The sequence below is a fragment of the Anolis carolinensis genome, chromosome 4, assembly GCF_035594765.1.
Source record: "Anolis carolinensis isolate JA03-04 chromosome 4, rAnoCar3.1.pri, whole genome shotgun sequence".
Classification (NCBI taxonomy): Eukaryota; Metazoa; Chordata; class Lepidosauria; order Squamata; family Dactyloidae; genus Anolis; species Anolis carolinensis.
This window is the reverse complement of record NC_085844.1, coordinates 243,452,218-243,464,539: the sequence shown is the minus strand read 5'-3', so window position 1 is coordinate 243,464,539 and position 12,322 is coordinate 243,452,218. Positions and strand designations below refer to the sequence as shown.

At 37.6% G+C, this 12,322-nt stretch overlaps 1 protein-coding gene across 1 annotated transcript in view; it reads right to left on the bottom strand.

Moving 5' to 3' along the window:
* col20a1 (collagen type XX alpha 1 chain) overlaps positions 1-12,322 on the bottom strand; it is a 175,330-nt gene that overhangs the window by 59,806 nt on the left and 103,202 nt on the right. Inside the window, exon 24 of the mRNA XM_062979041.1 lies at positions 4,239-4,381. Coding sequence (XP_062835111.1) covers positions 4,239-4,381 — 143 coding nt within the window. The remainder of the gene's footprint in view (positions 1-4,238; positions 4,382-12,322) is intronic.

Sequence of the window (12,322 nt, the reverse complement as noted above, 5' to 3'; positions counted from 1 at the left end):
AGTGACCTATTGCAATAATATCTGTGCATGCAGTTATATTGCAGGCATGTATACCAGAACTAAGGATAATGGTGTCTTTTTTTTTTCTTATTAAGGACACCACAGTAGGGATGGTTGGTTATTCTTGATTTTCCCACTCCCAATGGATGTCAGCAATAATCCATCTATTTTAATTGCTGCACTGTCAGAAAGTGCGAGAAATTTCCCCCCTTGGATGACAGGTTAAGCATGATAAGTATACCCTTTATTCTATCATCAAAGACATTTGTAAACATGTTGAACAGAGGAACCATAACAGAGTACATGGTTTGTGTGAAGGAAGTTTCACTTCAATTTCTAATATTATCATCATCAAGTAGAAGACAATGGGAAATACTTCATGCTGCCCATGAGATAGGACTAAAGGTTGGACTCCTGCAATGCACTTTACATTGGGCTACATCTGTACCAAGTTCGGAAACTCCAATTAGTACAAAACACGGCAGCCAGACTAGTTACAGGAGCATCTAGGTGTGAGCGTATTACCCCTACACTACAGTCACTCCATTGGTTGCCAATTAGTTTCCAAGCAAAGTACAAAGTGTTGGTTTTGACCTTGAAAGTCCTACATGGTTTTGGTCCACGTTATCTATACAATCACCTTCTCCCATACAACCTGCTCCTTTGGACACTGAGATCCTCTGGGAGATGCTGACTCCAACCAGCCAAAACCTGATAGGCATCTGTCACCCAGAGGACCTTTTCATTGGTCACCCAAAAAGAAAACTGTGGAACGACCTGCCAGAAGAGATCTAACAGCTAAAACAACTGTCAGAATTTAAGATGCAACTGAAGATCTATCTCTTCCAGCAGGCCTCTCCAGTCAATTTTAACTTGTGAATTTTAACCTGCATTTATCAGTAATTTTAATCTGCATTTTTCCTGTTTATATTTGTTATATATGTTTTAATAGTGTTCTGGTTTATCATGTCGTACACTGCTTTGAATGACATATATTGTTACAGTTCCCCGTACAAAGCTCAATTTGTCCCTCTCTGTGATTCCTACATTAAAGATACAAAGCACTTCATTAATATTGTAGAAAATCTCAAAATTGAGGAGGACAGCATTCTAGTTACGATTGATGTCACCTCACTCTATACTAACATTCCACTAGATGAGGCTCGTACCATCATAGAGAATATCCTTCGTAGGAGAACAAAATTGCAACCACCTACACATTTCTTGATGGACCTGTTAGATATAGTACTGGAGAAAAATTATTTCCGTTTTCAAAACCAATTTTACTTTCAGACCTTCGGTGTCACTATGGGAAGTCCGTTAGCCCCCATCGATTTCATGGCAAATTTAGAAAACACTATATTGCTAAATCCATCTTTAAATATGTACTATGCTAGTATAATATACTATGGCCGATTTATTGATGACATATTCATAGTATTTAAAACAACTGAGGCCGCAGTAGGATTCTCTAATTGGATTAACACTATACATACGTCTATTAAGTTTACCAGTCATCTCAACCTGTCACATATCAATTTTTTGGATGTTACTGTGTATAAATATCATAACAAACTTTTGGTCAAGAACTTCAGAAAACCTTCAGATAAGAATTCTTTTCTTCATTATAATAGCTTCCACCACTTTGGTTTAAAGACCAATCTTCCATTTTCACAATTACTTAGACTAAAGCGTAACTCAAGCTCTAATGAACACTTCATTCATGAAAGCCTGACCTTAAGCCAGGAGTTTAGAAGTAGAGGCTATCCTAAACATGTCATCAAAAAGGCATTAATTAAAGCTGAAAAAACTAATAGAACCACCCTACTGAAAGAATCAGCTAAACAAACTAAAAATCAAATTATCTGGACACAAGAATTATCGCATTACTCCAAACACATAATCCAAATTATAAAAAAACACTGGCATCTTCTTCAAGATATTTCAGGTTGTGATAAATTACCTATTTTTGGAAACAGGCGTACTAAAAATATTAGAGAATATTTAATCCATACAGATTTAATCACTCCCATTAGTACACCGAAGAGTACCCTTAGAGGCCATTATCCTTGTGGTCACTGTAAGTGTTGTCCTCAATCTTGGAAGACCAAGGAGATATATAATTATAGGAACAAAGTGGGCACCACACTAAAACATTTTTCCACTTGTAATAGCAGCAATGTAATCTACCTCTTGACATGTGACTGTGATCTCTGGTATATCGGAAAAACAACCAGACCCTTGAGAATCAGAATCTCTGAACATAAATCCAGAATCAAAAATTTATCTACAGAATCTTTTTTATATTCACACTTCACCCAATACAAGCATTCATCTACCTCATTTAAATTTTGTGCTCTGGAATGCATCTCTCAAAAACCTTACATGGACTTGGAAAAACTATTATCCCAAAGGGAAATGTACTGGATCTTTAAGTTTAAAATCTTTTCCCCTCAGGGACTTAATGAATCACTTAATTTTAGCTGTTTCCTTTAAACTATCAAGTACTCTTTAAAAACCTTTGAATGAACCTCCAGAATCACTCGCAGTTGAAATCACCACAAGCAGAGTCACTTAGTGAAAGCAATTAGGCACTATGTAAGTATAATACTGTTATATGAGTTACCTTTACTTTTGTTAATACTGCTGGTAAAATACTTGTTACTCTATGTTTTGATTTAGATAGAAATTCATTGTTGCTGAGTTTAACAACTCCTGAAGAAGGGGATTTTCTCCCTGAAACAGGGTCAAAAATACCCGGGACCCCTGTAGACTTGGACTTTACTTTCGTAGACTTTTATTTGGACTTTACTTTCGTAGACTTTTTTGAGAGCGGTGCTCCATCATTATTTTCTTCATTCCAATATACAGCAACACGACCAGCCATCTGTTTGGAAGATATTTTCATTGACTATGTATGCCTGAAGCCTATATACATTGGAACCAATACCAGACTTGAATAACTTTTGTGTTAGAGCTGTTGCTCCTTTTCATTTTGTCGGGTACAGCCAAATTGAGCTTTGTACAGGGAACTGTAACAATATATGTCATTTGGACACATTTTCTTTGTACATAGACTATCGTATGTTTGTATAGATACTTTACAAGTTTTCTGGGATTTTGTATAGTACACTGCTTTGAGCCATATGGAGAGACAGGTAAATAATAATAATAGTTATTATTATTATTATTATTATTATTGTTGTTGTTGTTGTTGTTGTTGTTGAAACAACTGAAGGGCTAACAAGTTCTTCCAGTGTAGGAATCAACACCTAAAGCACTCATAGAGTCATACATCCAACCTCTCTTTAAACACCCACAAAGAAGAAGAGTTCACCTCCTTCTGAGACAGTCAATTCCACTATTATCTACCATGACAATGTTCTTCCTAATGTTTAGGGGACAATCTCTTTTACTGCAATCTTAAACCATCAATCCATATCCTAGTATCTGGAGCAGCAGGGGAAAATCCTGGCTCCATCTTCTATATTGGTGCTTCTGTTATCTGAAGTGGGATAAGCTGCTCCTATTATCTGAAGCTTTTTAAATTGTGTGACATAATCATGCCCACTGGCACAAATAAAACTGAACTAAAATACAATACAGATAGATAAAGCCATCCCTCCATATCCATGGGTTCAGCATCTACAGGTACAATCCATGGCCTGAAAGCATTTTTTAAAAAATCACAAAAGCAAATCTTGTTATTACTATTTTATATAAGGGATGGCATTTTACTATAGCATTATATATCATGTGACTTAAGTAACCACGGATTTTCATATCCATGGGGAATTCTGTAACCAAGCCCCACAGAATGTCAAAGACCCAGTCTACATATTCAGAAACCAGTAATATCATATGTATGTACCTTACCTTTTACACACACACACACACACACACACACACACACACACCCCAACAATTTAGGATTAAATTACACCAAAATAAGACTAGAGAACATGTTGCTCTCCAGATGTTGACAGGCTAGTTCTTCTCAGCCTTTTCCAACCTAATCAACACTTCCCATCAGCCCTGACCATCTGGTCAGTGGGAGAGAGATGACTGGAGTAATCAAAATCTAAAGGACAACAAGGTTATCATGCCCAGCTTCTGTAATGCAAATATTGGTCTCCTGCCAAATAAAAGAAACCAAATTTGATGCCAGGTCAAAAGGAAGGCATCACAAAGGCTTTTTCCTTGGGGACAACCACTGAATGTTCTTTGAACCTACTTACGGTCAAGGATGATGCCAAGGAGAGGTTGGAAATCCTCATCTGTTATCTGCCACACAGCAAAGGTTTCCCTGGGGCTTTCTGGCAGGAGCCGGAGAAGGAAAGTGATGGTATATTCAGCAGGAAATCCAAAATGAAATACTTCACTGAGGAAATAAATTGGAAGCAAAAGCCCAAAAAAATTAGAATAGATTCAAATGAATTTTATATTAACTTGGCATTATTTATTATTATTATTGACACAACGACGTTGTATGACACAGCAAACAAGATAGATATGCTGGGATTATTATTATTATTATTCACAACAGAGCTTGGAAAGCAATATTAAAAGTAATAGTTCCATGTTTAAAAGTAGTTCAGTTCAAAATGCAGCTCAGTTATAATAATAACTGTTAAAGCATGGGTGTGTACAGTACACAGCCTGTGGGGCTCTGGTGGGCCCCCAGTGTCTTTTTATGCTTATAATGGAGCCCTACTGTTCCCCCAGATAAACATTGACAGACCAAACATAGTATAAGCCATAACTTGAAACATGTTACATTTCTCTGCTTCTTCTAGTGAAGTCACATCCAAGTAACCAGACTAACTTAAAATTATTGCAAAGACCAGAAATGTTGCATCCTTCTCATTGACTTACAACCCAAATGCACCTTAGTAAACTCATTTAAGGAACTGGATGTAAGCAAGTAGATTTCCATAACTATTTCCTTTCAAATTCCAGTCTACACTTGCCTTTTCTAATCCAACATCCTCCAGATCGAAAACTCTTAACAGTCTTAAACCTCACCTGAATACTCATGCAGTCTGTGAGTATGTTCAGTAAATATTTGATATTTGTCAACTGGCATCCAATGTTATTTCAAGATCAGCCACTGATATGATGTCACTTTCTATTTTGATGACTTATTGTTGTCTCGTCAGGATGTGTTAACCACATTCAAAAGCAGGGACATCAGAGTGATAGATGGGACAAAAATCTTTTGATTAATTAGTCAATCAGAAAATAAGACAAAGTTATGACAATGAGCAATGATGTGTGCTTAGATTGGGGAAGAGAAGATTTAGAGGTGATACGATAGCCTCTTTAAATACTTGGATGGATATCATTTGGAAGATTAAGAAAATCTGTTTTCTACAACCCCAGAGGTCAGAAGGTGACCCAAATTACAAGAAATTCTAGGAATGAGTGGAAATTTTTTCTTTAGCATCTTTAAAGAGTGGTTCAGTCAGCATTTACAGGGCATGCTTTAGCTTTGTGTAATTTGGATTAGATACTTCTTTTAGTTCTTGCCAATTTTAAGGTTCTATGATTTTGTGATCAATTAAAAACTTGTTATCAGAATTAGGGATCATTAGCGCTTATTTGTTGAAAGCCATCTTGGTAAAATATTGGTTGTTGTTGTTATGTTACTCTGACTCTTCCAGTTCAGTTACAGCACCATATTCTAGAGTTTTCTTGGCAAGATTTATGAGTAAGTTTACCATTATCTTCCTCTGAAGCTGAGAGCATATGACTTGCACAAGTACATAACAGGCTTTCAGGGTCAAACCCTGGTTTCCCAGAGTCCTAGTCGAATACTCAAAGTGCATTGACACAAAGTAGTTGTCTGTCAGCCCTTAATTTCAAGGCAATATAACCAAAAGTAATCTCTTTCATTTGAAGTCTTTCTTTCTTTCCAATGACTTCATGCCCTTGAAATGGGGAATAACGCACTCTCACACACAAACACACACTCACATCTATATACTGGCTCTAAGAACAACCAATTTGGGTCTCTGTACATTTTGACGAAATATACTCTGTGGAATCTCCCAATTCGATGTTAAGAAGCTTTGCTTCTTTAAACAAGATTAAAATTATCCCTATGTTTCAGCAATTAAACTTAAAAAGGAAGTTATAGCTGCCTCTTAATAATCCATTTTGTCTTGATTTGCAAAGCTGTAGTCAATAATAGAATCAGATGGAATACATGCCGGGCCATTATAAACCTCGGATTATGAAGACAAGTGTGGGTAGCTACTCAACAACCAAAGTCATGTTCCAAAGTCATTAACTGAGATCTGTACAACTTGCATAACACCACAAAACTGGGGCAATCTTGGCATGATATGAATCCTTTCAAAAAGGCCCTTTTCACCCCTACTTATTCACTTTTGTATCATCCACAGCAGATATGTCTTTACCACTCTCTAATAGGTATACAAGTCTTTTCTGCTTTTCTTCTTGGATAATGCAATGAGTAATTTAGTATTTTTCTTCCTGCTGCAAGATTCTTTGAAATGAGTTATTCTACATAAGAAATGCACACTTTTTTATTTCTGTGCTAGGAACAGCATTTTCTGTGGAAAAACAACCCCAAACAAACTTTGCACACAACCAATCCTCAAGTACAGTATTCTTTTCAAAGGAAATACCATTTTTGGCATAGAAAATAATATTTTCTGTGCAAAACAATCCCCAGTAGAATTTTGCATAGAATAACGAGAAATCTCTTCTGAGCAAATCTGTAATAGGGTTACCTTAGGGTCAATCAAATGTAAAAAATGACTTAAAGTCAAACAACAACATCTGTGAAGATTGAGGAGTTCTCACGCCACAATCCCTATCGGGCCAATGTCTATGGTCCTCACAATTCAGAAATTGGCATGGATGGAATACATTTTGCATTTGGAAATTTGCATCATCTAGGACTTGGAAAAGTCTATTAGAAGAAAGGTTTTCACCAGGTTTGATTTTTAGCTAGGATGCTTCAGGAATTCAGTCTTCATGAATTCTAATGTGTATGGAAGTGAGCCACCCATTTGGATGAATACACAGATTGGATGTCACTATTACCACATTCTGCACAACCTCTGAATGTTGTGACACAGTTCTTGGCAACTTAAATGTATCAAAATACATTCTAAAGTACATCTTTTAATAGAAAACAGCAGCTGGCTTACGGTTCGGCACATACGCGATCATAAGCTGGACCTATGACCTCATAAGTGTTATGGATTCATGTTAATGGTTGTTAGTGACCAAACATGGACCCTCAAACTTCTGACAGTGCCTCGACTAAAGCATTTCTGGGATCCTGGAGATTGAAGTTGCAGAGTGCCTTAACCCAGGCCATTGTGATAGGACCCCAATGGACCTCTCCAGCTTCCTGTTCTCGATGTGCCCATGACTAAGAGAGAGCTGCTGATGTCATTTCCTTGCACCCTGATCCCTAGTATCTTGGACATGTTTCAGTCGGGATGCTCTCAAGCTAAAACAGCATGTTTTCAGGAGGTGGTATCATCAGATACAGCTACAATGACAGATCTTCAGTGATGCAGAATGTCATCTATTGCATCAAAATAAACTTTTTGCAAAGAACCCTCCTGTCACAAATTCTGCAGCTTAAGGTAGAAACAGTTTAGAATGGATATATGACTGAATGAATGTCAAAATAGCATGCTTTAAAGATACACTAATATATCCACCCCAATTTCCAATAACCGTGGACTGCCAAATAGGCATATAAATGGATCCCAGAAATTACAGAGCCTGGCTGTAATTCCCTTGGCATTACCAATAACAAATTTATCTGGAAGAAACTTCATTTGATAGAAGCTTCCACTTCCCCCAGAAAAGATGCAGTCTCCAAACAGGGTAGAGCTATGAAACCCTGTCTGACCTAACAAGAAAATACCAATTCTTGAACTCCAGATTGTGGTCTCTTTCAATTCTATGATTTTACGGACAACATTAGTGTCCTTACCAAGTTCTATGAGACTAACCTTGATGACAGTGACAAATCCCACCGCTGCTATTTTGGGATTTCTAAAACATTCATCATAATTGCAACCATGCAACTGGGCAATTAACATCCCATCTAGTTTGATGACCATGTCAAAGGCAAAGGTCACAAATACCTCCCAGCAATGACTTCTTCCAAAAATGGGGTGTAAGTTTGATCACTTCTTCCAAAGCAAAAAGAAGAGAAGAGAGGAGGGATAAGCACCCTGGAACTTATTAAAATTTAAGTGTGTCACCAGCAAATTACATGTGACAGAGCTCTGTCTCTCTTATCAGATGGCCCGCTAGATGGATGGTTAATGATACGGTGAGTAAAGAGAGTGAAAACAGAAATGCTGAGGAGGCACGCTGCATACCAAAACAAAGGGTGAGAGAGGCACACACATATTCTGCTTAAAAAATGTCACTATTCTAGCTAGGTATATTGCATGGCTCAGTTTCATTCCAAATCACTTCTGAATTTGATATATGTAACTTTATGTCAAGATAATTACCTAGAAAACCACATCTATGTACAACACAATGGTGTCATAATAAGCTCATGCAAACAAAAATCCTCCCCTCACCCCCCCCCCCCCAAATATTTTCATAATTCTAGCATTCCAGAGTGAGATATTACTTGGATCTCAACTCCTGGATTTATTATGTTTGGATTGTCTTGAGACTTTATCCCACCCACCTTCACCTTTCTAGACACTTTGAAAACAGAGAAAACTATGTATGACAGAGCCCTTCCCATGACGTATGGGGACTTCTTGTCATAAATCATTAGTGAAGTGTTTCAAAGGTTCTTGAAAACACGGAGGAAAGAAGATGATCAGAGATCGTCTTCTGAGCTTAAGGTAAAGGTTTCCCGTGATGTTAAGTCCAGTCATGTCTGACTCTGGGGGTTGGTGCTCATTTCCATTTCTAAGCCAAAGAGCCGGCATTGTCCATAGACACCTCCAAGGTCATGTGGCCTTCCCGCCAGAGTGGTACCTATTGATCTACTCACATTGGCATGTTTTCGAATATATATAATTGTAATATATAACTGTATTCAATAAATCAAAAAAATATAATACCATTATTTCCATGTACAACAATCTATGGTACCTCTTGCAGTTTCCATGCTGATTTCTCTCTATTCTAGTTTCAATGTAGTCATGAGCAATGAATAATATAATAATAATATAATAGTAATAATATGACAATATACTACAATAATAATAGAATAATAATAGAAATTATATATATACAATAGAGTCTCACTTATCCAACACTCGCTTATCCAACATTCTGGATTATCCAACGCATTTTTGTAGTCAATGTTTCCAATACATCGTGATATTTTGGTGCTAAATTCGTAAATACAGTAATTATTACATAGCATTACTGCATATTGAACTACTGTTTCTGTCAAATTTGTTAAACGTGATTTTTTGGTGCTTAATTTGTAAAATCATAACCTAATTTGATGTATAATAGGCTTTTCCTTAATCCCTCCTTATTATCCAACATATTCGCTTATCCAACGTTCTGCCACCCGTTTATGTTGGATAAGTGAGACTCTACTGTAATATGCATAATTCCCATGGAGTAAACAACAAAACCACTGGACCAAATCACACCAAATTTGGCCACAAAAGACATAGTCATCCAATCAATCTGCATGCAGCAGCGTGTCAGCAAAAATGGCTAGGCGTGTCAGTGCTGACACGCGTGTCATAGGTTGGCCATCACTGCACTAGGGTAATATGATGCTCCCACCACATGCATGGGATAAAGTCCTTAAGGGCCTTGCTTGCCTCCTTTCTCTGGATGTCAAAACTGTATTTCTAAACGCCATCGTTCAATCAAACCACTACACCATATTGGTTCATCATGGCATACACCGTCCCGATTTATCTGGCCCACTTTGGATCTGAATTGAGCTGTTCTAGATCAGTCTGATTCATTTCAGCCCTAGTATGTGTGTGCTTTAAAAAATTCAAAACACATCACAACAATTCCAATATGTAACATTTTCAAGAACCGTGTGTTAGGTCTGCTCAAGATGACCTTCCGTTTGAAATTAGTCACTCTTACAAGAGCTTCAGAGCTCCTTTGAATATTCTAATTTTGACATTTGCTTTAAAGTTAGCTGATTTCAGCAGAGTTGAACAAATCAATGAATGTTTGCATTTTATCAAGGCCTTTGTCCATTGCTCCTTTGCTCTTCTTGCCGTTGTGTCGTCTCTTTGCCATTTCCCCACTTTTTTGCCCTCAATTGCTTTGGCCTTATTTGTCCTCAGTGCGCTTTCCTCATAGGAACCTATGTGATTCCAGCATTATATAACACAATAGTGACATCATTATCAGTGCCTGGAAGCAGCAAGTTAAAATTGCAGGTTGAGCAGCCCATATTCAAATCACTTGGGACCAGAAGTATTTGGGATTTTAGAGGTTTTTTTTCCAGATTTTGAAATATCTGTATTTGCATAAATGTATATTTAATAACATATGTTGGGGATGGGACTGAAGTCTAAATATGAAGTTGACTTATACACATAGTCTGAAGACAATTTTATGCAATAGTTTTAATAATTTTGTGCATGAAACAAAGTCTGTATAAATTGAACCATTAGAAAACAAAGGCGTCACTATCTCAGCCACCCATATAGACAATTTTGGAGTAGTTGAGATTTTGGAATTCTAGATAAGGAATGATCAATCTGCACCACTCTTATTGGCAATGAGTTACACTTTGGGCAACAAAGTTACAATTTAATAGTTAATATGTAACAAGTAAGAATGGTATCCGGTAGTTACTTTCTTGTTACGGTTTACAGCATTCATTCTGAAAAGAATATTTCATATGTGTTTTTTTATTCATAGAGAATAATAACAAGGAATGTAATGAACTACTATAAATACTAACATTAGGTAAAGGTAAAGGTAGAGGTTTCCCCTGACGTTAAGTCCAGTCATGTCTGACTCTGGGGGTTGGTGCTCATCTCCATTTCTAAGCCAAAGAGCCGGCGTTGTCCGTAGACACCTCCAAGGTCATGTAGCCGGCATGACTGCATGGAGCGCCGTTACCTTCCCGCCGGAATGGTACCTATTGATCTACTCACATTGGCATGTTTTCAAACTGCTAGGTTGGCAGAAGCTGGAGCTAACAGCGGGTGCTCACTCTGCTCCTGGGATTTGAACCTGGGACCTTTCAGTCTGCAAGTTCAGCAGCTCAGTGCTTGGGACTCTGTAAATACTAACATTATCAGCAAAGAATTCCTCTTCTTTCGTGTCTCTATATTAAGCTGCAGAATAAATTACTGAATTAACTTTTAAAAGGACTGATCTTTGTATGGAAGATGGAGCAGCCAATCATATTAAATGTCACTGAGAAAGAAGAGGGCAAAGAAGCAAGAACAGGGCAAAGAACTCCAAGAATTATAAATCACCAGGGGGACAAAATGATGTTGACCAATGAAAGGAACAATCACAATTTCAAAAAATATTACTGAAAACAGAAGACACTTCGTGACACCCATAAAAAACAAGTGTCAGTCATTTAGTTGTAGCACTTGTTCAATATTTTCATTCTCATGCCATATATGTGAAAGTATGATGGATTCAGCACCTGACCTATGGAAGATTATGGTCTTTTTCTTTCCAGCAGAGGCTGACAGTCCAAATACACCCCCAAAACTCTTTTCCTGAAAATTATAGGATCCTGCTGAACACTGTAGAATGTCAAATGGTGGGGACAAAGGAGGACCTCTCTTAAAACTGTGGTGGCACAATGGGTTAAACCCTTGTGCTGCTGAACCGCTCACCTGAAGGTCAGCAGTTTGAATCTGTGGGATGGGGTGAGCTCCCGCTGTTAGCCCTAGCTCCTGCCAACTTACAGTTTGGCAACATGCTAATGAGAGTAGATAAATAGGTACCACTTCGGTGGGAAAGGCATAAGACGCTCCAAGCAGTCATGCCAGTCACACGACTAGGAAGAAACAATACAGGCTCCTCAACTTGGAAATGGAAATAGAGAAGATTACCTTCCCCAGAGCCAGAGGTGAGTACCACCTCCAAAAGCCAGAAATGAATGAAGAAGACTTTTCCTTTGTTTGTGTATATGTGTCTCATTGTATTGTAACAAGGCATTGAATGTTTTCCTATATCTGTGTACACTGTAATCCGCTCTGAGTCCCCACAAGGAGAAGGGAAGAATATAAATAGTTATTATTATTAAATAGCGACAATCTCTATGACTGTAGGTTTCTCATTGATAGGGTCATATGATCATAAGTTCAAACTGACTTAACAAAACTCTATGAAAGTC